The sequence below is a fragment of the Podarcis tiliguerta genome (genome assembly GCF_965153285.1).
Source record: "Podarcis tiliguerta genome assembly, chromosome: 6".
In the NCBI taxonomy this organism is placed as follows: Eukaryota; Metazoa; Chordata; class Lepidosauria; order Squamata; family Lacertidae; genus Podarcis; species Podarcis tiliguerta.
This window is the reverse complement of record NC_139539.1, coordinates 62,074,680-62,101,903: the sequence shown is the minus strand read 5'-3', so window position 1 is coordinate 62,101,903 and position 27,224 is coordinate 62,074,680. Positions and strand designations below refer to the sequence as shown.

General features: G+C 41.3%; 1 protein-coding gene and 1 long non-coding RNA gene across 2 annotated transcripts; one reads left to right on the top strand and one right to left on the bottom strand.

Annotated features, from left to right (window-relative positions):
* Window positions 1-7,866: 7,866 nt before the first annotated feature.
* Window positions 7,867-12,634, bottom strand: LOC310681072. The gene is made up of 3 exons (XR_014513101.1): window positions 12,426-12,634; window positions 8,198-8,449; window positions 7,867-8,024 (listed from the first exon to the last, which is right to left on the bottom strand). It is a non-coding gene; the product is annotated as an uncharacterized lncRNA (long non-coding RNA).
* Window positions 12,635-12,731: 97 nt separating this feature from the next.
* ZRANB2 (zinc finger RANBP2-type containing 2) lies at window positions 12,732-26,973 on the top strand. Its single transcript, XM_083448448.1, has 10 exons — window positions 12,732-13,091; window positions 15,661-15,713; window positions 15,804-15,912; window positions 16,930-17,012; window positions 18,304-18,380; window positions 18,847-18,990; window positions 20,974-21,146; window positions 22,763-22,843; window positions 24,274-24,435; window positions 24,904-26,973. The coding sequence occupies exons 1-10, from the start codon at window positions 13,036-13,038 to the stop codon at window positions 24,965-24,967; spliced, it is 1,002 nt and encodes a 333-aa protein (XP_083304574.1). The 5' UTR covers window positions 12,732-13,035; the 3' UTR covers window positions 24,968-26,973.
* The last annotated feature ends 251 nt before the right edge of the window (window positions 26,974-27,224 follow it).

Genomic DNA, 27,224 nt, shown 5'->3' with positions numbered 1-27,224 from the left:
CGAGTGTTTTTTTTTTTTTTAAAGTAAACTAATGTGGAGAACTGAAAATAGGATTGGAAAATGAGAAACTAAATAAACAGATTTACTGTTCATCTCTACTACCAGGTGACCTATTTATTGTGGATTCATCCTCAATGTTTTTGCACAATGTTTGCAGGGAAGTTATATAGGACTTCAGCTGTTTATGGAGCACCCATGCCAATTAGTTTCCAGGGAGGCCACATCAAACAATTGTCCACACTTTCCAGTGCCATCATGTTCCCTACTGCAAGAAGCCAATCTTATTTCTTTTCTCTTTTGGTCTACTAAAATACCACCCAGTCCAAGCCATTTCTCTGCAATACCACACAAAACAATAGCTTCTGTGTCTGTAGCTCCTTTTGCCTCTTAAGCCAAACAGCACCATTATTATTATTATTATTATTATTATTATTATTAGCTTACTACAAAAAAATTCTCAAAGCAGCTTACATTTTTTCCAAAACACACACACAACAGCAAATTAAAATACATCAGAAGATTTAAAAACACTAACTAAAAGTGCTGATTTTGCAGTAGCATAAAAGGAGCACATCCTCCTCCACCAGACTACAACACAAACAGCACTTAAGAGTGAAGCGCTGGAATAAATTAACATGGAGTTACATGAGACTTTTATATTTAAGTACATTTAATAATCTCCCCCCTCTCAGTTTCAGTGAAGTGGCTGTATTATGCACCTTTATACTGTGCTCTGGTAAAGGCAGCCTGTTCAATGCTGGCTCCAAGATCTGGGGAGAACAGCTCTTGGGCAAGTTTCACTCAGATGGGTCCCTTTAGTCTGGAAGACACATTCTGGCATTCATTTTTTGTTCTTTTGGGATATCCCATAGAAAGAGAATGTCAGTGCTATAAGAGAAGAGTGCTGGTCCTAAGGCTCCCATCAGCTGCTCAACTTTGCCACTACCTGGAAGTGGTCCATTTGGGTACCAGAAAAGCCTTTCCTATGATGCAATCAGGAGCAAATTCTAACTTGAAGCTGCACCAGATAGGATGAGGGAGGGGGAAATCTACTTTCGGGTGGGGAAAGAGTAGGCAGGGGAAATGTCTCAAACTTCTCCCTTCTCTGTCACCTCTCTGCTCCGAATCTTACCCTGCAGAATCGCTTTTCCAGTTCAAAATATGGCCTGGCTTTTGTTACATGTATTTGTACATATTGTGCCTTTTAGGGAAACGCAGGGAAGGCTGCTATAAACATAGCATTACAGGATTTTTGCCCAGTGGGAAGCTCAGTTGAGCTCTCCTTGTTACTAATATGTAATAGCAATAATGATAGGTTGATTAAGGACCATGCCTGTATCTGCTTTTGCCAGGAGACAGCTATCAGCATAGCTTTGTTGCTCTGGAAAGCATCAATCATACAGTGCCATAATGCAAGGCATGGATAGTAGGAGGAAGCTAACTGGAGTGGGTGGACTAAGGCTGGAGACACATGATAGTCTTTTCGGAGTAATGGAGGCATCGTTGCCTGTGATGTGCACATCCATCCCATTCTTGTTTCTGGCCAAACAGTTCTACAGGTTTTGTGAGGAGATTTCACCCCTCCCATATCCAAGAATCTGCTGATGTTCTCTGCTGATTCTCCAGAGAGGAGGGGGCGGTTTTCTGCTCTCTACTTATTCTGCTCCAGCCTCACATCAAAGTGTCGGGGGGAGAGAGAGAGACTGAGTGTTAGAGAGATCGTGTGTGTAGATAAGGTTGCTGCTAAGAGCAGCTGCAGACACTCAGTGCAGTTCAGCATTTTTCGTTTAGACCTCATTTAGCTCTGTATATTGTTGTGTATTATAGTTGTAGATAGAATAAAGAAGATATTCTACAGAGCTGCTCTCCAAGTCATTTATGCTCTGCTGTACTCTGCTATACTCTGCTGTGCGACGACTGTCTTCTTGTGGAAGTGAATCTGGTGCTCACAACTCTAAGCTGTGAGTCCACAGCACTTTGACCTGTTCCTGTGCAGAAGGTGGTCTCTGGAAGTGCTACCCAGCTCGCCTAGCCCAGTCGGGGCTGAAGTGGATGAGTCCAGTTAGTGGCACTGGCCGAAGGGCGATGCTGACAGTTTGTAGTGGCCTGGACCACAGATGACGGTAGAGCAAAACAAACGAATGTCAATAGCACCTCCAACATGCCATCTTCAACTCTCTTAAGAGCTGTTTATCCTAAGGGAATTCTTGCCTTACTATAAACGTGATGTGGAGGGTTTTTCTAAATGTTTTTATTAAAACATTTCACAGAGGAGCTTTGTACGTGGTATCAGATGACCTCAGGTGTAGGGCAGGTGGGCATATAACTGACAAAAGATGGGCTCACAGACCAAATGAGAACTCCTAGTTGGCCTAATTTGACCCACAGAAGTGCCTGACATAGATGGATTAACTATCAGATTCAGTACAAGCCAGTCCTCTGTTCTAGAACCTGCAGCCTATTGTTGCAGCGTGAAGAGCTCCTGTTCAGGGTTCCAGTCAGTCAACCATGCCCTCTTTTAGGAAACTCTGTTCCATTCCATCTGCCAGCCATTGTTCCACCCACCCCCTGCCCCCTCTCCCATGGTCACTCGGTCGCATCCCATAGGCAGTCTACGGCACTGGATATTGGATAGAGGACAATTTGCTTTGCTATTTCAAAAAGAAATATCTGAAAATATTTCTCAAACCCTTTTCACTCATTGGCACAATGTGTTTCAGGAATTTGAAATGCCATATACTTACTTTTCCTTAGAACATAAATATATTTCTTGTGGCGCAGAGGCTGAGATGGTTTGGATGCCGAAAGATCTGTGTGTTGTGAAGGGGCTTGAAAAAAATCCATGTTTGTGTTATTGCTTGGATTTATTTTGTGCTTCCTAGAATCAAGACCCCATCTGCAGCTTTGGTCTGATTATTTACTGAGCTGTGTCTCACCTAGATAAATCATTTGGGGTGGAGGTGAATATATATTCATCTTGATCATTCTCTGCTTTCCAAAGTCTACAGCAAAAAAGCTTGGCCCATTTCTGTAACATTATTGTCCACGAGAGTTTACAAGCATGATAATTTATACATCTGTAAGGTTATCCACAGAAATTGTTAAGTGCGAAATTCTTGGTTTGCTGCTGTGAATTCACAAGATGTGCCTTTCATGAGCATGTTTTAATTTTATATGAGATCCATGTTTTCTCGGAAGTGATTTTCAGTTTATAAATTATACCCAAGTATAGATGTCCAAGCACAAAATACATGCAACTGTCATCAGTATTTGGGGCATGTTCCTTTTTTTAAAAGGCTACATTTAGCCTTGTTTGCCATTTTTTGAAAGACTGCATGCCTCGATTTGTGCACAAGCGCACCCTTCACACTTGAGGAGAGGTGTGTGCATTTTGTAATTGGATATCTGAATCCGGACACAAAATGAAAAGTCCTGCGACCTAAAATTAGAACTTGATCTGAAGGAGGTGGATGTGACAGCTTGATCCATAGATGCTTCCCACATATCTCTCTGCCCGTTATATGATATGTGTTTTATGAAATCCAAGCTGGGCCTTCAGTGGCTATAAAGAAAATCCAAATCTGTATTGTAAATGTCAGCTAAATTGCTGGCAAATAAAGGCCTGGGTTTTGCTGGAAGAGCAATAAGCTCAAGTGCACCGTGAGTTATTTATTTCCAAATGGGAGCCCTGCTATTGAAAATATCTGTTTGACAAGTGCAATGTGCAGAAGAAAATCATCCGTGCTGATTGGATGAGAGGTTGTTACCAATCAAAACACCACAGAGGTTAGCCAGAGAATAAGAAGCTGTAGGTTTGGAAAATTGATATAAACCATGAAATTGGGATCATGATGACACCCAGGTACATTTTTTCACATGGCCTAAGACACTGGTTAAGGGGCCACTCGTCATTTATCCCATAACCACATTGAACAGGAACCTATTAAAAGGACAGAACCTCCAAAGAGGCAGCTACTAATTAACATTGTACATGTCCCTTAGTTAAAACAGACTTATTTGTAAGTAAACTTATAAAAAGTTGTTGACTACGCATAGGCAAACTTGGCCCTCCAGATGTTTTGGGACTACAACTCCCATCTTCCCTAGCTAACAGGACTAGTGGTCAGGGATGATGGGAACTGTAGTCCCAAAACATCTGCAGGGCCAAGTTTGCCTATGTCTGATCTTGAATGTAGAGAAAGCCACTGCTGGATAATATGTCAGTATATGAAGCACTTATGAAGAACCTTAATTTTAATGCCACATCTAGCAAAGCATCCAGTGTTTAAAAAGTGGAAGGAACCATGGAGTAGGAATGAAACCTAGATAACATCGGTGCATGTGGGATCCCTTAGCAACAATATTAAAAGAAATCTACAAAAGGCAAAACTGGGGCAGTGTTTTACCATGGAGAATGACACGTGAGGCAGGCACTCCAACTGAGAAACCCTTCTCCTACCTTCTCCTGAGCTTTCCTGACAGATGCAACCAAGACCACTGTGTTGAAGCAACTCCACCCTAGTGAGTCGATTGGGAAAAATCTGTAGGTATTGTTGCTACCTTGTACGGCTAGATGCCAAGGGGCCTACAGCTCAGACTAGGGATGTGCTCTCTGCGGCATTGCATTCTCTCTGCCTGCAAACCTGACAACGGGGTAATTTTGCAATGAATCTGAATCACAAAGATCGCTGTCAATAAACCAACCAACAAACCTGCATTTATAATAAATGAAGCAAAATAAAATAAAAATCCGAGCACCGAGATTGATGACAAAGGAAAAGAAAAACTGACATGTGGGAATAAATAAATAAAAAAGAGTGCAGATATTATACTGCATGGCTGCTAAAAAATGTATTAGCATTTTTATTAGAGCTACTGCTATCTTTTGGGTTTTGTTTTGGCACATTCTCAGGAGGTATGAACTCTTCATTTAATGTAACGAGAGATTTACATGCAAGCGCTAATCTTTTATCTTTTACAACAATTACATGTTGAAGAAAATATCTTCCAAGCGATGTCAGCTTGAGTGACATGTGAGCACCCCTCTATAAGCATCTGTTACAGAAATTCTATTACTGAAAGTCTGTCACACTTTAAAATTGGAACAAACGTTGTAGGAGACCAAGAGAGTTAAAATGTTATGATGCTTTGGGGGGGGGGTATTTCCACTACTATCACAGAGAGCCCATATATGTGTGTGTGTGTGTGTGTGTGTGCGTGCGTGCGTGCGTGCGCAAATTATAAACAATAGCACATTGCTTGATGGCTTACAAAATTCACACATTTGCAAAATGCTTTGGGAACAGAGCACTAAGTAGTGTTCCTGTGAAAACAGAAGTGGAATAAATTAGCATTGTCTAGATTGGTGGATTGCTTTGGGGCTCCCTTATTTTCTTGTTTTCAGCAAGAACGTGTAGAAAGATCTCTCTTATTTCAAAGAAATGTGACTTCCCAATAATATTACATGTGCTTATGCAAAGGGGATGAAAGAGAGCATTATTACCTCTTTCAGATGAGCCACCATCACCATATTTTTTTTTTTAAAAGACTATGAAAACTCCAGTCCTTTTAGGAGGCAAGATGTGCAGACACTGTTTGTTTCATGCAAAACTAGCCTGCTCCTGCATTTCAGTGTTTTTAGCCAATGAATGAGGGTCATAGGAATGATACACGTTTAATGAAGCAGAGCTAGCCCATTAACAAAAAGGCCAGAATGACACACTCATGGTTTGGAAGAACTTCCCTGTTCATTTTTAATCATTGGGTGGATCTAAACACGGGGGGGGGGGGGGGACACCCCGCTATAAATAAGTCAGAAATTAGATTATTTTAACAAACAAAAAAATTCCTATGGGAAACGTCATTTTAAAAAAAGCCTGCTCTCTGGCACCATCTGGTGTTGCATGTTTAAAACACATTCAATTCTTTGTTTCTTTATGAAGGTACAGTAGCTGAGTCCCTTGTTTCTTTGTGTTCTTTTCCCCCGCTGGAGTAGTGGTTGCTGTAGAAATAGGGTTGCTTTTTTTAGGAAACCCCCAAACACGATTTTTCTGGTTTACTTGCCAAAGATCCAGGACAAGCCTTCTGGAAATTCCGCCCCCAGACATCACTTCTGCCTCTAAAATCCTGGTAATACCTGGGGAAATCCGGACATGTGGCAGCCCCAAGATTTTAGTGTAGTTATGACTGGGCAGTGGTGTCAGGAGATAATGAGTGAATGTAGGACAGCCCTGCAATGTAGTTCGGTGTTGTTATCCAATTGGCTTCATTTGAAAAAGGAAATGGAAAAAGGACCCCAGAAAAGAACTGCATACTTCCACCCACTGAGAAGCAATGGATTTGTACACCTAGCATGCAAGTTTGTTAGAGAGCAGGCCTACCTACTCTAGCCCTAGTCACCTGATATACCAGCTCTGTCCTGTTCTAATCAATTCCCCCACTTCAGAAAAAATCCTGCGGTCACCCACAAACCTAAGGGAAAGCCCTGCTGGATCAAACCAAAGACTCATCTAACCCATCATTCTGTATTTACAGTGGCCAACCAGATGCCTATGGGAAGCCCACCTGTAAGACACAAAAGCTTGTAGTAAAAATTATTTCAAAATACAAATGTTCCATTATGTTCCCTAGAAGGGCTGGTAGTAGTTGAAGTCCAACAACTTTTGGAAAGCCACAAGTTCCCCATATTTGCATTAAAAAAAACATCAAAACCATTATTGTTTCAAAACACTGGTGATTATAGTTTGCATGGTTGTGCCACTGCTATCTCATTAACTAATTTCAGAGAATGTTGATCCTTGTTTTCTTTCCTCCCAAAGAGTAAGATTTAGATGGCACTGAATGAGGCTGTTTTCACACAAGCTTTCCTCTGGGACAAATAGGCAAGTAGGAGCTATTCCCAGGAGTGATCAGATATGCACAAAGCAAAAGCGATCGCTTTTTTAAAAAATGTTTTTTTTAAAAAAAAATGTGCATTTCATAGAAGGGCTCCTGGCAGCTGATCTGAGAATGCCTTAATTATTCCAGATTAGACATGCGCAAACATAAAGACAACAGATAAAAGGTAATGTTTAATAACGTGAAATCAACCCAAACCACGAAGCTGGGGGGGGGGGGTAGTCAAGTTAACCGCATCAGGCAAGAAAACAGGAGTGGATAGGCAGCAGTCATAGGCTGAACTTTCTGCAGCTGAGGTGCAACATGGGGGGGGGGGGGCTGTGCATGGTGGTCACATACAAAAAAACGTAATTTTGCTGGCCATGTTCCTGATGGCTATGCACTCAGCGTTACCGAGAAAGGGGCAGTATGGGCCCTATGTCCACAGACCCTCCAAGTGCCCCTATTTTCCAGGGACAGTCCCGGATTTACAGAAGCTGTCTCGGTTTCTGATTTGATCCCAGAATGTCCCACTTTTACTTAGGACATCCGTATTTTCATCGGATAAATGTTGCAGGGTGTGGAATTATCCAACCCCCGAGCCATCTGAAGGCAGGGTTTCTAAAAATAAAAAAAAGTTTAATGTTTTATTTTTAATATATATTGTAAGACACCCGATGTGGTTGGGGGAAGCCTGTCAGATGGGTGGAGTATAAATAGTAAAATGATGATAGAATTGGACGTCCCTATTTTCATCAGAGATATGTTGGAGGCTGTGTGTCCAGGTCTCCCATGCTTTCAGGAACCCTGGATACAGGGCATGCCGTACATGCAGATGATTCCTTTTTCATGTACACTTATAAGGTCCTTCTCACAAACACCACAAGGGGCCATGGCCAACAGATGACTCAGCATCAGGTGCATGCCACAGCCCACTTCACTCCCCGCACAAATTCACTGAATGCATGAGGTTTGTAGGAACAGTTAGCATTTGTCGTGGCCACAGGTCAAGACTTCCTCAGAAGCTGAGTCCTTCAGCAACTGCAGCTCCAAGGAGATGGGTTCGTACCGCAGTCCATTCCATGTGGATGCACAGACATTGCGGTCTGCTCCCTGTTCTGAACCCTGAGTGGCTGGTTCCCAAACACCTGAGGAGATCAACAGAGCCCTGAAGAGTGATCCCCACAGCCGAAAACTCCATTACCTCAAAGAAACGAACAGTTATAGAAGGAGGCACTGATAGTTTAACTAGTGAGGAGACAACAGTTAGATAACGGGGCCATTGGTCTATGACTACTTACCCCAGTCTATGACTACTTACCCTCATAGGAGGGCTGGATGAGGCCTTTTCAATGGTGGCATCCATGCAGTAGAATTCTCTCCCCAGAGAAGCTCACCAGACACTTACCTTACGGTCTTTTTAGCAGCAGGGAAAACCTCTTTTCTGTTTCTAGGACCTTTTAATACATTTTAGCTTTAAGCTGTTTTTATTCTCTGGGACTTGTTGTTGTACTTCAGTATTCTTTTGAATTTTAAAATGTTGCAAGTCGTCCCAAGAACCCTGTTATAAATCCTGCAAATTGATAAATAAATAACCTTGCAGACGGGACCATTACTCATTCCGGAGAAGCCAGCAATCTGAACAGCTGGCCCATAGTGTGCTATCTGAGTAACACATTTGTTACAAGATGTTAGGCCTTACTTATACAATTAAAATTGAGTGGTCATTATTCTAAAATAATAACCAGTAGATAAATAAACTAGGAATTGCAGGGTCTTACAACACATTGCCTTAATGACTTAATTGGCTCAGCCGTAGGATACAGTATCTGCATACTAAATTGCGCCTACCAGAGATAGCATTTCTGGCGTTGTTTACCCAGTTATTTGCTCACCCAAAACAGTCAAACAACATCTGAGGGCCACAGGTTTCCCCATCCCTGGCTTACCCTGGGTGAAACAGGAGCCGCTCATCTTGTAAGGAGGACTTTTTTGATATTAATATTTTTATATCTTGTCAGGAGGACTTGACTCTCAAAGGATAGATACAGGACTGATTCATACATGCCTCTACATTACTCAACATAACACAGAATTCAGTTGCTTCTGACTGAACATGAGATAATTCGTTCAAGTGGATTTTGGGTTAAGTGATATATAACATGCATGAGATTCTTCATCTCAGGGTCGTGGGCCCCACGTCGGGCAAGAGAGTCCTGCATTGCAGTGAGTTGGAATAGATAAGACTTGTGGTCCCATCCAACTCTACAATTCTATGATTCTGCAACAGAAGCTGCTGCATATGGATTCTGCATATGAGACCAGTTTCACACATGTAAGTCATCCTTTAATCGAGTTCTTATTCTAGGATGCTCGATCACATTGAAGAGCCCTTTGAGGTGTGGATCACACAGCTCATTTCATAAAAGGAAGCAGAGATAAAGACTGTGCAGATATTGGATTCAGTGTTAGGCACTGAAAGAGATTTCGTGAAATCAAAGTCATTCTGAGGAAACACTCCGCATCTCATTGGTACAGTGGTACCTCGGGTTACATACACTTCAGGTTACATACGCTTCAGGTTACACACTTCGCTAACCCAGAAATAGTGCTTCAGGTTAAGAACTTTGCTTCAGGATAAGAAAAGAAATCGGGCTCCGGCGGCGTGGCGGCAGCAGGAGGCCCCATTAGCTAAAGTGGTGCTTCAGGTTAAGAACAGTTTCAGGTTAAGAACGGACCTCCGGAACAAATTAAGTACTTAACCCGTGGTACCACTGTATGTGCCTTTGCACCTCAGTCCTGACAAAAAAAGCATGTAAGAAATGTTTAAACATTTGCACTTATGTAGGAAACTTAGAACGTTGCTTTAAATCTTTTCAGAGCTAGAAATACGTGATACATTTTGGTCTGGTTCTGAAGAGTAAATATTTTACTTATTGTAAAAGTAAATATGAACTGACAGTACAAATGTAATTATTACTCTGTTGGGGGATTTGTTATTTCTCATTCCTTTGACCATTCTATTTTGAAGATACCTTTTAAAGCCTTTGCTTTGCAGGAGTCAAATCAATGGTATATGTTATCAAGAGGAAAGTACGCAGAGAGACAGCACAGTCTTCCGATTCATTTTATCGCACTTGCATTCTAAAATGCCATAATTATGGCTAATTTTGCCTTTCAAGCCCCAGCATGACTCATGCCTAGAGACAATGGATTTTACATTTTGCCAGATAGACCTGACAATTATATTTTAAAACATTTATTTTTACACCTTTAATAAAAGATAACCCTCCAAGTTAATATTCCGTCGCCACTGGGTATTAAAATTGTGTGCTGCTAAAGTGCCACCTACTGTATCAGCAGGAACAATACACGGCATGATAATGCAAGTCTTGCTCATACGTTTTGGAAGCCAACACACACTCATAGTTGTGTGTAGGATTAAGAACTGTGCAATTTGCTCCCAGAAGTCTCCCAGCCATAGGCTCAACAAAACAATCATGTGACTTATGGGATTGTCAGCGCAGTCTGCAGGGTCAGGGTCAAGCTCTGGGAGCAACTGCACACTTTCCAAGATTTGTGCATGCATTCTGTGCCTTATTTTAAGTACTCTTCTCACTTCTGAAATAATTACAGTGTTACTGAATATTCTAGGTATTAATTCCACTGATTCCTCATAGCTGTGGGACCAGGAGTAAAGCACTGGTAATACAACTTTGATGTATTACCTTTGACTACTTTTTCTGAGAAACGCAGCTCCAGTTCTGTGACCTGTTATGGGTAACTTTTGCTAGGTTTTCAGGAAACTGGATAGAGGATGTTAAGTCATATCCTGTATTAATTAGCATTTGTGAAAAGCTGTTTCTGAAGCAAGCCTATGGTCTGCTTAAAAAAAGAAAACATACAGTAGTGGTGTGGCCCTCCAGGTGTTATTGGACTACAATTCCTACAACCCCCAACTATAGGCCATGCTGACTGAGGATGATGGGAACTGGAGTCCAATGCCCTCTGGAGGGCCCCAGGTTCCCCATCCCTGTCATGGGGCAAGAGACCACACACAGGATAGCAGCATGCTTATGTGGAGCAAACCCCTTTCCTTTCCTTTCTGCCATGGTGCGTCTGCAGCCTATGCACCGTTGTGAAAAATAAAACGTGTGGATGCACCTGCCCTAACAAACCTCTCAGATTCAAGCCCCAAAGCTCAAAATGACTGAGTGCAGATACAGAAGGTGGAAAAAACATCCCTTAACAGCCTGTTTCCTTCTGGCATGCAAGCCTCTGACTGTCCTGGCGTGCTGCCTTGGCATGGATGCCAAGGGAACATGGGTGGGTGGATGTAAAGAATCTGTAATGCCCTATAAGGAGGAAGACCACACTCCCTGGTGTTCGTTCTGTGGCAGTGTCAGCAATATACTTTGAGTTATTCCAGGAGCAGTCAAAGTCTAAGTTATTGTTCTTGTCTAGAGTTCATTTAAAGGTGGTTTGCCACCAGTGATATTTTGCACCTTCCTTCCAGGACCAAGTTTCAGAAAAGATCTACCACTTTAGCAAGGCAAATTATAACCCAATGATCTCTTGGCACACTCAAAACATGTTATAACCAAATAAATGAACCAACGGTGACAACATACCAATAGGAAGCGGAAGTCAGTGTGCCAAAGACAAAAGGATATTTTTCAAGATACATGATCGAATGCAAGGCAATGTTGTCTTGTGCTATGTAGATGCTTGTTTATACATGACAGGCACCTGCCCTCACATTGTGTGCACACTAAGCTGTTCAATTATTGCTACAGCAATGTGATTCAAGACGCAATGATAGAGTTGGTGGGTAGACTAAGTCTAGTAGTATGCAATAGTAAGGAAGCCTGAGGGAACTCCAAGATTTGAAGAAATACGTAAAATATTGGATTGCTATTGTCGAGCATAGAGTGACTGTTGTGGAATGGAAAGAATAGAAAACCAAGCTGGAAGAAGGGTTGCAATGGAGCAGGGCAGGGAACCTCGCCCTCCAGATGCTGCAGAACTGCATGAATTCCAGCAAGCACGGCTTAATGGCCAGGGGTGGTGGCCGTTGTCATTTAGCACCTGGAAGACCAAAGTCCCAACATCTGCAGTGCAGCATCGTGTAGAAGGGCACAGATGTAAGAGGGAACAGGAGCATTCTGCACTGCAACGTTTTGTTGTAGGTCCTATTAGTCATCGTGTAACTTAAAATGTTTTCTGGCCGCGGAAGGGAGCTAGTTCACCTAGACTCGTCACAGGCTTCTAAGGACAGCACCAGAAACGCCAGAGAGTTGGGGAGAGTCTTTGAGATTATGTGTCTACCCCAGGCACTCCCTTGCCTACTTTACCAACAAGGAAAAAAAGCAAAGGAACTTTATTCCATCCGCCCTATGGAACAAGATACCCCTATCTGCATATAGGACAACATAATAACCAATGCAGGGAGCTGCACACTGGGAAAAGGTGGATAATCCTGAGCGGGAATCAGTGAGGAGAGACCTGAGACTCATTTCGAAAACAAAACCTAGGCGATCGAAGCTCACGTGGCAGCCTCTCCACAGCTGCCCATCTATTTAGGGGGATCCGTCAGTCATTCCAGCTCTTCCTTCCCTCCAACTCCGTATGGCAAACTTATTTCACCCAAACCATAATTCTTCCCCCGCCCAAAAAAGCAGGTTCTTCCTTCCTCCACCGCCCACCAAATCAACCCCTTTTTTGCACGACCCCGTATCTCGCCCTCCCAGCGCTGTACGGTCCTACCCCCGCCAGGTGCCGCTCTCCGCAAACCTCTCCTCTTTCCCGCCGCGCGCGTTGCAGAGCCGTCTACCCGCAACGCCTGATCCTGATTTGAATAAGTGGTGACGTGTGCGTCGGCGAGGCGCGCGAGTCCCGCAGCTCCGAGAAGCCGCGAGAGCAGGGAGCGCTTGACGCGGGGGTCAGAGCGTGAGAGTTGCGGGCCCGGCGGCGCAGGCAGCACCAAAGGCAACCCCATCACCCCGCAAGGACCCCCCTGGGGTCCTCACCCGAGGCCCATTTGCTGGCAGTGGCGCAGCAGCCCCCCTCCGCTTCGTGTCATTCCGGGGAGCTGAGGGGAAGGGGAGAGGAAGCAAGGAAGGAGCGGGACAAGACACCGGGCCGAGCCTGCCTTCCGAAATGTCGACCAAGAATTTCCGCGTCAGCGACGGCGACTGGATCTGCCCGGACAAAAAGTGAGCGGAGGAGGAGGAGGAGGCAGCGAAGGGAGAAAGGCCGGGCGGGCGAGGGAGAGGCCTGGGGCGGGACGCGGGTAGCAGTGAGGCCTCTGCCCCCGTGGTGTCGCGGGGGCCGGGGAAGCGAAGGCGCGGGCGGGCAGAGGGAGCGCGCTTTTTTCTCTCTCACACACACGCCGCTTTCCCGGGGAACGGAGAGGTAGGCCCGCGGCTGCTGCTGGGCCCGCCTTTCCCTCACCCCCTTTAATGGTCCTTTTGTCGAGCGGCGAGGCGGGGAGAGGGATGGATGGAGAAACGCGCGTCTTCGCTATGCCCGTTGTTGTTTCCGTTGCCGCCGGTCGTCCTCCTGAGCTGCTTCGTTTCCCCCTGCAGAATATTCCTGCCTGCGGGTGAAAACCCGGGAGTGGGGATTTTCCGGCCGTTCATTTGTTTGTTTATTGAGTTTGTATCCCACCTTTCTTCTAACGTTCAGCCTCATTGCAAGGGCCAGGGCTGTAGTGAGTGAGAGCACAAGCTCCAACATTAATAATAATTTTTTATTATTATTATTATTATTAATACCCCGCCCATCTGGCTGGGTTTCCCCAGTCACTCTGGGCGGCTCCCAACAGAACATTAATAATAATTATAAGAATAAAGTGATAAAACATTTATCCCATGAAAATAGGGACAGCCCAATTCCATAGCGATCACTTTTGATATTTATACTCCGCACATCTGACTGGGTTGCCCTAGCCACTCTGGGCGGCTTTGAGCATATATAAAGACATAATGAAACATTAAACTCTTTTTAAAAAAGAACACTTCCCTATACAGGATTGCCTTCAGGCAGCTCAGGAGTCAGAAAACTGCATACTCTTCAACATTTCTCCAATGCTAATAGGGACATCCCTAAGGAAAAGTAGGACATTCGGGGATCAAATCAGAAACTGGGACAGCTTCTCTAAATCAGGGATGTCCCTGGAAAATAGGGACACTTGGAGGGTCTGCAGTGAAAATAGAGACATCCCCTCCAACATTTTCCCACTGAAAATAGATGTCCTATGGAAAAGTGGAACATTCCAGGATCAAGTCAGAAATCCGGGACTGTCCCTGGAAAATAGGGACACTTGGAGGATCTGTGAGAGCGAGATAGACTTTGAAATTTTCTCCACGCAATGTGTAATTCTGTACATCTTTTATCACATGCCCCCTTTTTCTTACTCATCTCTTTTTTCTTTTGCACTGCCATTCTGGCAAAGCAAGTTCAGCTGAGTTCAGTGGGGTTTAGGCTCAATGTGCGGGATTGCTGCCTCTTAGTGGATGCTTTTCTGTTCGAAATGTGCTGCATTGCCTTTTGAAGCAAAGCAGCTATGTTTGCTATGAGGGATGCATGGGATGTTCTGTGGATGTTTTTTGACAATTGTTTTTGGAAACCTGGCAGCCTTAAATTGCCATAGCACTAGAAAGTTATGGGGTAACGACAATCATAATGTCTGCAGAAATGAAAGATAAATGTGCCAATCTCTGCTGGAACAAGTTCAAATTATTACATTTTCGAATCTCATGCTGGAACTAGTTAAAATACCATGTAGTAGTGAGCAAGCTAAGAACTTGAAAAGGCATTGGTGGGAAACTATATTGTTCAGCTGTTTACACATTTTTATCACTCATAGTATGTGTTTCAGATAGTATTTTAAAAAGCCAGTGAATTCTAAACACTTAACATATATTGGTATAAAACATATAAAATTGAGTCATTGGCTGTGTTTATGCATTGCTGAGCCATGTTTTGTTTTAACCATGGCTTGTTCAACAAACTACAGATCACCTCACCAGTGAGGAAACAAGCTCCACCTTTTTCTTTTTGCTTGCTTTCAGCTGCTTTTGCTGGGTTCAGGTATAATGCCTAGCATTTGTTAAAACAGCCCTGGTCCATAAGCCAACAGCAAATCAGTTCTTTGGTTGTCCTTGAATATTTCCACCACACTTGCCATCTTTTCCTGCCACACCAGTGTAGTGTTTTGAGAACCACTGGACTAATGCAACTGACTACAACTCTTAGAATCCTTTAACTTTGGCAGTTTAGGCTGACGCTGATTGTAGCTGGAGTCCAGCAACATCTGAGCATCACAGGTTCCTTATCACTGAGCTAAAACATGCCAGCTATAAAGCATTTTTAATATACACAAAGCTTCTGAAAGCCCTGTTGCCCAAGTGCCTTATTTAGAAGATGACCATTATCTTGCCAGAGGTAGTACAAACTCAATTTCAGTAACGGTGTTACTACTGAAATGTTTAGGTATAAAGTCATACAGTTGTAATGTTTCCAGTGAGTTATTAACATACTGTGTTGCATACCCTTTGCATGGGAGAAGAATATTAAAAAAGTTAATGAGGTGCAAGAAACATGACTTTCTTGAGACTGACTCTATATTTGTGTTTAGAAATTTAGTTTTAAAATGTAGATTGCAGTCCTAAGCATACTAACTGGAAAAAAATCCCATTAGACTCAGTAGAACTTTAAAGTTATTGTTTAGTATCATGTTTAGAAAAAATGGCTCTTCAGTCATGTTTCCTTTTTTTGAAGGTGTGGAAACGTTAACTTTGCTAGAAGAACCAGCTGCAACAGATGTGGTCGAGGTAATTATAAGTTATGCTTCTTTTGAGAGGGAAATTTATTGCAGAAACTCCAATTTATAATAAATTGTCTGAATCTTGTTAACCTTTCAGAAAAAACCACAGAGGCCAAGATGATGAAAGCTGGGGGAACTGAGATAGGGAAGACACTTGCTGAAAAAAGCCGTGGTCTATTCAGTGCTAATGATTGGCAGTGTAAAACGTATGTTTATCCTAAAGCTTTAGTTCATTTCTAATTTCTATTAAACGTGTGATTTTTCTCTTTTAATATCTAATTGTCTATTTTTAGCTATCTGTTTTTCTCCCATTTCTTTATTATCGGCATGTATTTCCTACTTTTTATGCAAACCAATCCTATGTATGTTTACTCAGAAGTAAGTCCCACTGTGCACATAGGATTCCAGTGTTATGCTTGTGCTACTGCCATATTATTTACAACCACCTGCATTATAAAAATATTAAAACATTAAAAATTCAACTATAAATTCTTTAGTTGGCAGCACTAAATATTTTAATTTCCTCTTCATTCTTAAGCACTCTTTTTGCAATTCATATTGGAAAATAAAATTGACCTAAAGGTTTTCATATAGCCTGAGATAAAAGTGCCGAAACCCGCAGCCATGTGATGCCTATTGAAAGTCAACTTTCTGAATTTATAAGCATTTATTTGTATTAGTAATTTAGTCTGAATTAGGTGGCATCAGTTTATTGGCATCTGTTTCTCTTCTCCTTTCCCTTATTTCACTGACATCATATGGGAACTGCATAATTGCACTACAGTTTGTATGTGGTAGAAGAGTATTTCCCCAAACTTCATTTTGCTGACCCGCAAAAAGAAATCAGTTTGGTTGCCTGCTGACTCGAAATACAGGGTTTTGTTTGCTTTTTCTTAATTGTACTTTGTTCAGAAGTAATCCAAGTAGGAGAATAGGTTTGTAGCGTATGTTGTTGGAATTGTTTTCACTACGCAAAACAAGTCTTCACCAATGTAGCTGCTATAAAAGGAGATTGTTGTCAGTTCTGTATTTTGATTAAAAGTTGTTGAAATATCAGTGATATTCACTATTGTATATTTAAAGTATCTTGGAAGTAATAAAATGACTCCTATAGGTCTTAAAAATGGGTTTTTAAATTTAAGGTATTGACTAGTTTAATTTCTTAATTTTTGAACCAATGTAGTTCCTGTATAACTGTCAACCATATGTTTTTCTTCCCAAAGATGTGGCAACGTTAATTGGGCCAGGAGATCAGAATGCAATATGTGCAACACTCCAAAATATGCCAAACTTGAGGAAAGGACAGGTATATGTTTCAAATTATCTAAAATAATGTTTTTAGAGATACAGCACATGCAACCATGTTCCCTCCTCCTTTGTGAGCAGCTTTTGTGATAAAGCAGTGTTGAACTTTGGGAATTGTTGGCTTGGAACCAAAAGCATTCCACACATTGCTTAATTTTGCTTTTGCTTTAGCCATTTTCTCTGGGGTTGTGGCAATTTGAAGTCAAGTTTCTGAGAGATTTGGGTGTGTCCTGGAAAGAAAATGAAAAGCTCCTGAAAGGACACCAGAACATCTCGGTAGACCATATTGGTGAAATAAGAGATCCCAGAACTTCTTCAAGAGTTACTGAGATTTCTAGACATCTTACTTCATATGTTGAGAGAACGTAGGTGAAGAGACTTGGCCTTGTTCTCAGCCCCCTTGTGTTGCTAATAACTAGACCCTTGAGATCTTTATGTGTTAAGCTGGTTTTGGTTCTGTATGCTACATTATAGCACTTGTCAATAAGTTATCTTAATGTGTGCACACACAACAAAAGGCCTTTGTCCCTCTGCCATACATAGCAAATACCACCACTACATTGATCTGCGTGTTTTGTCAATCCCCTCTTCCCAGCTCCATCAATGCTTAGCACATGCCCTTCCTCTGCCACCTCTCAGCACTAAGGAGTGCTCAGTATGAGAGTTACCACTCCCCTCTACCATTGTATCCTTGCCTCTTGCAGACCATGTGGAGTAGGAAGGTACAAGCACTCTGCAGAACATAAGTGGCTTGAGCTTTGAATACTGCCTCAGATTGAGAGGTGCCAGAGAGGAGGAAGCTTCTTCCTAACTTCAAAGGAAATGGGTGGTTGAAATGAATGCCACAGAGATGGGCAAAGCAGCTGTGGAAGGGGGTCTCCAAGTTCCAAGTGCAGGAAGAAAGCAGATGTCTTCATGGTCCTGTGCTTCATGGGAAAATCCTCTCTCCACTACCTAGTCAGTTTTGCTCAAGCATTTCTCAGTTCTTGGGAGTGCTCAGCATGTGGGAAGCAACCATCACTATCTACTGAGTAGAGCACGTGCATACGCAGCTCTCTGATCCAATTGACTTTGGCTAGAAGTGACATGTACTTACTGGTAGAGGCAGCAGCAGCAATTACACTGATCACAACTTAACACTGAGTGGTATTAGACAAGCTTGGAAAAATTGGCACTGAGACTAAGTGACCTCTCTACTCTCTGCTGTAGAAAGAAACAATGTATAAAGAAGAAAAATAGTCTTCTGTGTCCTTATGTTTGCTTTTTGACATTCCTGAAACTTCTTTTTGCAGGATATGGAGGGGGCTTTAATGAAAGAGAGAATGTTGAATACATAGAACGTGAAGAGTCAGATGGGGAATATGATGAGGTAGGCAGTATGTACCTGGTGAATGTGTATGTAATTGTCAAGACTGAGTACAGGCAACCGAGGAGCGCATAAAGCCAAAACCGTACATAGTCAAAACACATGGGTTCAATGGCAGGTGGGATTGCCAAAGTCTTTTCTCAGGCACTTGTCCCCTTTATAATTTTTCTCTTAAAAATTGCGAAGCGCATAAAGCCGAATGAGTGCAACTTAAATGTGCATAAGTTAAGTATATAGCAGTAAGCTTCGTCCAAGTACTTAAAAGTAGTTCTGTAGATGTGGGTTGTACAGGCAACCCCTGATTTGCCTGAGGGTTGCATTCCTGGCCCCTGCGTGTATTGGGGTGTGTGTAAGCCCGCTCCACCCCCTTTTCTGACTGCTTCTGGGTTGCTGCAATGTGCTTGTGTATGATCGTGCATGCATTGAGCAACAGTACACTCTCTTATGAATACAATGCAACCTCTTGCAGTTTGGTCGCAAAAAGAAAAAATACAGAGGGAAACCTGTTGGTCCTGCATCTATCCTAAAGGAAGTTGAAGATAAGGAATCTGAAGGAGAAGGAGAAGAAGAGGAGGATGAGGATGGAGATCTGTCGAAGTATAAGTTGGATGAGGTAAAACCATTCTTCTCTCGTTTCCTTCTTGGCTAAATTCACACAGCTAAACCTCAATTTTACTGCTTTTCAGAACTCATAGATGGCTAATGTGAGTGAACTAGCAATTTGGGCATTCATCCATTCTCTTGGTGCCTTCTCCCTGTGTTCAGTGGCAAACAACAAACAAGGCACGGTTTTCCTTGCCCGTCCATAAAAAAAGAAGAAAATACTGAATCTAGTTTTGGAGTTGGCTATATTCCAATACAGCCATAAAAATAAATATATTGGGGAGGTGTTAAGTATGACAGCATGCACAAATTTTAGAAGTGCTGCCTTTATTGAGAAGGTTCCTTTTCAGTATAGTTGCAATGAACTCATTGGGATCAACAGTACCCCACAAGGTAAAGTATATAAATGTATGAGAACAGTGTGTGGGGTCTACCTGACCCTACAGTTTTTTAAACATTAAAAAAAAGATATTGTGCCATTAACATGTATGCAACCATAATGGTTACAGAAGTCAGCAAAGCAATAACCATTAGTTGTAAGTTAGCTGTAACAATAACACATAGATTGCACTCATATACCTGTTATTCAAGTGCCTTATGGCAACCACCACATTTCACAACTGCAGGAGTATGAAAGAAAATGGTTACATGAAAGGTTGAGTACCTTTGAGATGATACATGCACTTGCTCTTGGTGTGAGCAGTGGCAAGCCCTACCAGTTCTTAGACTGCCTTTCTCAACGTCTCAGGCAAGTTGGCTATAATTTAGAAGCAGGTTCCTACAGGAGGCGGCAGCAGTTCTTCACATAACCAGGTACTAACCTGTATGCCAAATTGGCATAGGATAATGTATGCTACAGGAAAAGGAAGCAGTGCCAGATGTGACCCCCTCGTATTGAATTAGTAAAGACAGCACATTAGGGTTATGCATGTGTCACATATTCACAAATGTGTGTGCACGCATGCACAGTAGCCAGCTGAAATATCCAGTTTTGACAACAGGCAAATATAGATGAATATGAGAAATGCTTGTTCTTATAAAATTAATTTTTCCCTCAAGATAAATTTTATTGCAACTTGACCATGTATGTTTCATTTTTTTAACCACATTTTTCATCCTCAAATGAACTAGGAGCAACGCACATTCAGTTATTCCACTTCATCTTCACACTTCTGTGACCTAAGTTAGGTTTCAGAGGCCACCTGGTCTTCGAGTTGCCATATTTCCAAAAGTGAAAATCCAGACAAGAGTGGTTTAGCCTTTTCTTGTTTTAGCATACATGAATCTGTTTACACATCGCCGTCCTCTCTACCCAAGTGCCCCATGGCTCTTCAGACGCCACTGCAGCCCCCTCTTCTTCTGCTGCCGTTGTGGAGTGGCTGCACGTGGCAGGTGGAAGGCTGAAGGTGACATTGTGTGCGCTCTCCCCCCAGTGCCACGGGTAGACCGTGAAGTCACTGAAGCCCAGGCTGGTGGGAATGGGCAGCAGCAGTGGGGCGGGGCCGTCGCTGCCTCCATGGGGTGTCTTGACAGGGGTGGTCTTGATGTCTCCCGGGTACAGGACAACGGGCGTAGAAGGGCCCGACTGCTTGGGTATCCTGCACTACTACTTGCAGGGAAGTAGGCAGAACTCTGAAGCTGCAGTTTCTTTCCACACACGGCTTGTCACCCAAAAGTGGCCACAACCCGGACCGCCAAACATTGTTGCCATTTTCCAAGTCCGATTCCCGGATGTGTCAAGGTTTTCCCGGATGTATGGCAGCCGTAGCTGGTCTGCTTCATGGCCAAGTAAGGATTCCATCCAGGTTTCCCTGGGCTCAGGCTGAAGTTTATTTTATTTATTTTATAAATAAAGGTAAGTATGTAGCAAGTTGCTTAACTGCACCATGTTACATTGTTTTGAGGCAGGACAAAGATACATATGCCGTATAAATGAAATAGTTTTCCGAATGCTTTGTTTCTAGCAAAAATAACTTGTTGGGGTTTTTTTCAGGATGAAGATGAAGAAGATGCAGATCTCTCAAAATATAATCTTGATGCTAGCGAGGAAGAAGATTCCACCAAGAAGAAATCTACAACCAGGCGCAGCCGTTCCAAGTCTCGATCTTCTCATTCACGATCTTCATCTCGCTCATCCTCCCACTCAAGCTCAAGGTCTAGGTCCAGGTAAACGGGTACAGGTCAAGGGTAACGCCAGACAAAATGTCAGTATCTAACTTTCTTTATTTACATCTCTTGTGATTGATTTTTTTTACTTTTTATTTTTCACGGTTTGAGTTAAGTTAATAAATCTTACATAGCTAACCTGCACAGGTAGTCTGTGCTTAAACTGAGAAAATTGCAGGTGCTCACTATAAATGTCAGGGTACGTGTTAGTGTAATAGACAGTGTAAGTGAACATTTTCTTACTGACCAAGTAAACTGTAGCTTATAATTTTAATTTCATATCTCTAAACAAACAGGGTTTCTCTGTCACTCTTGCTGGTTAGGTTTGTGATGGCACCAAATATTTGATACCAGTTTTTTGCTTCATCAGAAGTACTCTTATATGCTACATTTCCATGGTGTATCAGTTGCAGGAAATGCTCTATGAACCCTGGCAAATACAACCATTCTTTGGTGATTTATAGCCTGGATAATCCAGTTAACAATGGTTATTTTCCCCCAGCATTCTGTATTCTCTGTGTTGGAAATCACCTTATGTAGCCACTGTCCTGTATATAGAATAATACTATTGAGAGAAGATAATTCTACATAATTATTGCAGAACATCAAATAAATTAAAATATTAAATTTGTCAGTTTGCTGGTTGAAACTTTGGAGAAATGTAGTTTGGTACATAATTTTTGAAGTTATTGACACTCATATGCCATTTGGGTGCTAGTTAACCCACAAATGCAATTTTAATGTCAAATGTGTTTCCTAGTGGTTATGTTCTTTGAGAGTAAACTCCTAGCAGGCAATAAAAAATGTTTCCCAAGTGGAATTGAAATTTTTAGACAAACTTCTTCATTAATATGGAACAGTGCTGCAGGAACACGTCTTAATTTGGGAATTGTGGAATCCACTGTGCCTTCATGTTTGGCTTATACATACATGCCAGGCTTCTTGAACTGCCCCTTCCTGAAAACAGTTGTTTGAAAAATAATTGTAGAATGTTCACTGGTCTATTAGAATAAGTCTTTAACTCTTGCCTTCAGAGCATCCTAGCATTTATTTTTTGACACAAATATAACATTGGAAGTTGGCTTCTTTACATTATTTACAATATCTGGTTTTCAGTTTTGAGCCAAATATTTGTTACTAACTTTTAATGTTTAAAAGTAAAATTTTAGATTTTTTTGTATATGCAGCTTATACACTGAGGTTAATAACTGATGATATTCTTAACATTTTAAGGTAACTTAATATTTTATCTTTTATTGATCAGGATCCAAAGAACCCTGAAAGCCCATGAGGGCCTTATGCTTGTATTTCTTTAATGACACTCCCTTTTTACTAAGTGGCAAACTGCTTTTAAAACTGTAGAATGTTTAGAAACCAGCTTGTGACATTGTATGGAAGTTAGGTATTCAAAGCAAAAATCTGTTCAACTAGCTTAGCACATTCTGCTTCTGTTAGCTCAAAGCAGCTTTTTGAATCCTGACCAACCACTTATTAAATGCTGTGAAGGAAATAAAAATTACTTTCGCTTCCAATACAAATTACACGGAAGAGTAGATTTCCATTTGATTCTTATATTTTTAGTCACAAAAAAATTAAAATCCTTCATGTTGTTTCAGGTCAAGAAGCTCTTCCAGCTCAAGGTCAAGATCTCATTCCACTTCCAGAGAACGTTCTAGATCTCGTGGGTCGAAATCAAGGTGAATGAGGTAGCAACCTCTCTGCTTGTCAGAGAGAGAGAGAGAGAGAGGCGAAAAGATCACCAGAAATTACTGTTTTATTTTGAATATTTTGTTCTCACATATAATTTTTGTTCAATGCAATAACAATAGTAATAGTAATGAACTTGTTATAAAAATTGTTGTGTCATAAATATACTTCACTGATGTAAAAGGCTTTAAAAACGTACCAGTCCTCTTTTCTGAGAAATCTCAATCAACAGCCGAATTTCTCTCTTTCATAGACAGCACAAAGAGAGAGGGGTCTATGTAGTTATGGACCTCACAAAACTTTTGCCCAAAGCAGAGTGGGAAATCCAGTTGGGAATATTGAATATGTGCACTGGTCTCCCTCAGACTGCCCTGATATTTTGTGTGTGTCCATAAGCACTAGGGGGGAAGATAAAGAGTTGTACCCTATGACACAGGAAGAGCATTGGCTTATGCTATACAGAATGTAGCAGCCAAATTGTTCACAGGAGCAAATGTTAGTCCTTTACTGTGAGAGCTGCACCGGTTGGCTATTTACTACCAGACAGGTTTAAGGTTTTTGTGTTCATTCACAACTTGAGTTCAAAATCCTTTGAAGACCACTTAATTCCTTCTGCTCCACCTTGATCACTGAAATAGTCTGATGGGGCACTTTTGGTGGTTCCCCACGCTCCTGAGGTTCAATTGACCTTTACCAGGAACTGAACCTTGAATGTGATAGCCCGTGTATCCTGTGGAGTTCCCGCCATATAAAATTCAATCAGGAGTCATCCCTGCTTTCTTTCAGACCCTTGTAACAGCCTTCTACCAATCCTTTCTTACTGATACTTTTACTGTTGAGTACTGTGCTTTATGTTGTATACTACCTTGTTATATTTTCTGTGAAGCTACGGTTTATAAAGTAAATGAAATACAATGTGTGAGAGCCAATGCAGTGTGCAGTCGCATGTGCCTATGCAATGCGACTTCTGTATGTATATAAGATTATTGTGGCCGTACAGTCTTCCTAATGACTATACTTGTTTTCAAAGGTCTGTGAAATGCATACAGTTATGTAAAATGTCTAAACTAATGCCTCAGCCTTTTTCTTAGAGAATGTGAAAATGTTCATTTCTCACTTTAGACTTAAATTGTTTGCTGTTGCTGAGAAGCAACAATTGCATAAAGCTGAATAATTGCTTCTTCATTGGTCTTGATCATTATATGATCAGTTCTGGTCAGTCTGTGAGTAATTTGCCCACAATCCCATACTAAGAAGCTCTTAAGGCAGAATTCTTATTGGCACAGCAGTAAGTATTTATGTCCTAATATAATTTCATTTTACATTTGCAGCATGTGTTCTAGATTGGATATATATGTAGTAGATTGTTGCAACCTCGTTATTTATGCTAGGATTAAGTCTGATTTATTTCTTAATAAAGATCCAGCTCCAGATCCGTCAGGGGTTCTTCAACCCCAAGAAAAAGATCTTACTCAAGCTCTCGCTCATCATCTTCCCCCGAGAGAAGCAGAAAGAGAAGCCGATCTAGATCTTCATCTGGTGATCGCAAAAAAAGGCGAACGAAATCACTGTCACCTGAAAGGTTTGGGTTTCTGTAGAATAAGAATGGTTCTTTAAATGTTAACTGTGGAAGGGCTAGAAAAGGAACAGTATGTTTAAGTACTGTGTGTTTGAAGATAGCTGTTTTCATTTTTGTAGATTCCATTTATCCCAGCTGATGCCATTTCTTTTAAAAGATGGTCAAACTTTTTAGTTAAATTTCTTCATATATCTACTTCTCACAAATAAATCAGAAAAAAAATGTTTTTAAAGTCCTGAAGCACTCTTAGATTTTTTCTAGATTACAAATGAAGGTATTATTACCTAAAAGTTCTATATTGATGCGAACTGTGGAATGCAGTTATGATACAGAGATGAAGTCCAAATAATTGCGTTCCCAGTTCATATATTCCCCATTTTCTTTCTCCCTCCCAATTCCCCCTCCCCAATGAAAATCACTGCAATTCAGACTTACTTGTTTGCATGCTTTCTTCCATCTTTTATCTTGCAGACACCGAAGGTCATCATCTGGATCTTCTCATTCTGGATCCCGTACAAGTTCTAAAAAGAAATAATATATTAAAACTCAAACACACACGAAAATAGTCCACTGCATGAGACATTTTTAAGAAGTTGGTGTCTTACTTGGTCAGAAGTGCTAAATCCTGCTAGTAGAGATGCATGTTTAATGGAAAACTGCAGCTATTTTAATTCATGAAACAAAATGTAATGAAATATTTTAAGCCATAAATTGCCTCCAGAAAGGTGAGTAGCATGACTTTTTTTTTCTCTAAGTGCCTGCCCCTTCTTGATTTGACTGGTTTGTTACTTCCCGGTTCTAAGACTCTAATTTTGTTGAAAAACTTTCTATGTTATGCTGCCATCCTGATTTGTCATTTAGCCTTCACGTTTGCTAGTCACAAAACTACCAAGGGGACAGTTCATTTGATGTTAATGTGCACTCTAGTTTCTAAACTGGTCCTGGCCACTCCTTCCCCACCACCAGCCATTCCTGCAAGGATCACAAAAGCTACTGTAGTATATCTTCAGATACAAATCAAGAGATACTTCAGAGAGAGAACTGCCTTCCATAAGCAAGTGTTGTGCTTTCTAAGTGAAAATAAATCAAACTAGAAAACAATTACTCTTTCAGTAGACAGGATCAAAGTAGACATGTAAGCTACCTTGTGTTGCTTCTTAGATAGGCAGCCAGAAACAAAACTTGGTTACAATTTTGCCCTGATGCTGCATCTGTGAGTACTTTCTGGTGGCATGTAACTTCCTAAGTTTCTGGCAGCCACATCCTGGCTAATCAATAGCTCTGTTTTTGCTGCAGCACAAAAAATATATGCACAGCATCTAAAGGAATGTGTAATTTTCCTTCCTACTGGAGCTTTTCAGGCATCTCTCTCTGTGTCCATTCCCCAAAAAGCTGTTCCTGAAGTACTCTCTTGAGTCATTCAATTTTAGTAGCAGAACTGGACGCTGGTGTGCCATCTCTCCCTCCACCCTCCATCACATGCATGGAATCTTTGGTTCATGCTAGAAATTGGGCCGCTAGTGTATATTAAGAAAGGGTGTGGGGCAGGGACGTAACGGGCTTACACACACTCCGCTGATGCAAGCAGGGGTCAGGAACTCAGTCCCCAGGCAAAACAGTTGTGCCCTGTACTAAGATCCAAAGCACTCAGATTTTGTGAAATGTTTTCCAAATGTGTAGAAATGTAATAACAAAATCAGTTTCTTCTAAGTCAGTAAAATTCAATTTACACTAGAAAACTATATAACTCTCCCAGAAAACACTGTGACTCTTCTAAAGTATAAATGCTTACTTAAACAAATCACAAATCATCGCATATCTTTTTGGATGACTGTAAATTTATGGCTTAAAATGCTTCATTAAATTTGTTTTACTAGCAAATATTTGTTAAATACTGACCATTCTTAAGCTCCGTTTGCTTGGGAGAAATGTGTCTTCAGTGAGATCCCAAGGTAAGTATGTTAAGGAAGCTTAGTGGTTCTAGGAAAGAAGCTGTATATCTTACTTGTATATTGGATCATCTGCATTTTAAAGCAAACTGCACAACAACAAATGGAGCAGAACTTGTCTTTATTTTATTTTTATTTTATGAACATCTTAATTTTTTTGGACTGATCAAAGACAAAGTAAAATGGTTTTGCTGTAGAAATATTTTGGATAAATTTTGCAGGAAAAAAATGCCCTGTAATCCTGTGTTGCTTTCTCTTAGGTATCTTTTCTTTTTCTTTTCTCTCTTCCTTTTTGCTAAGCATAGCTTAGGTTGCACAAGAACAAATAGTCTTTGTAACTGTGCCTCTGACTTCTTGAAAGTCTGTCTAAAAGTGTGAAAATCAGATTTGCTAGATGCTACATGTTAATTTAGTTATTCTTGTGCTTTGTATTCTGAAGTATTGTACCTAACAAGTTCTTAAACTCAGCAAATTATAGGTTAGAGATGACTGGGAAAATTATGGGTTTCATTTGGCTTGGATTAAAATGTACTGGTTTGTTCTATGACGATATAATTCTGTAGACATATGTAAATAAAGCATGTCAATCAAAGATGAAGTGTGCATATACTTGAGTTTTAAGTAACACCTGTCTGAATAATTTCAAAAATATTGAATCTTCTGCAAGTTAGTTCCATTTTGCATTCATATTCTGAGTATTTATTTAGTTGGTTAAGATCAGAGAGAGAGATGTATTATTTACACTCCTTGGCTTGCCTCCTGTGCCTCTACAGTGGATTAACTAGCTAACTTTCAGCAAAGCTCATCTTCCAAAACTGAAAGAGGTCTGTAAGAGATTGCATC

What these genes read in the sequence shown, in the direction of transcription:
- ZRANB2 (XM_083448448.1), top strand. Translation starts at nt 13,036, where the DNA reads ATGTCGACCAAGAATTTCCGCGTCAGCGACGGCGACTGGATCTGCCCG. An exon ending in AATGATTGGCAGTGTAAAAC is followed by an intron (nt 15,913 to 16,929) that starts GTATGTTTATCC and finishes TTCTTCCCAAAG; the next exon opens with ATGTGGCAACGTTAATTGGG. An exon ending in CAAACTTGAGGAAAGGACAG is followed by an intron (nt 17,013 to 18,303) that starts GTATATGTTTCA and finishes TTCTTTTTGCAG; the next exon opens with GATATGGAGGGGGCTTTAAT.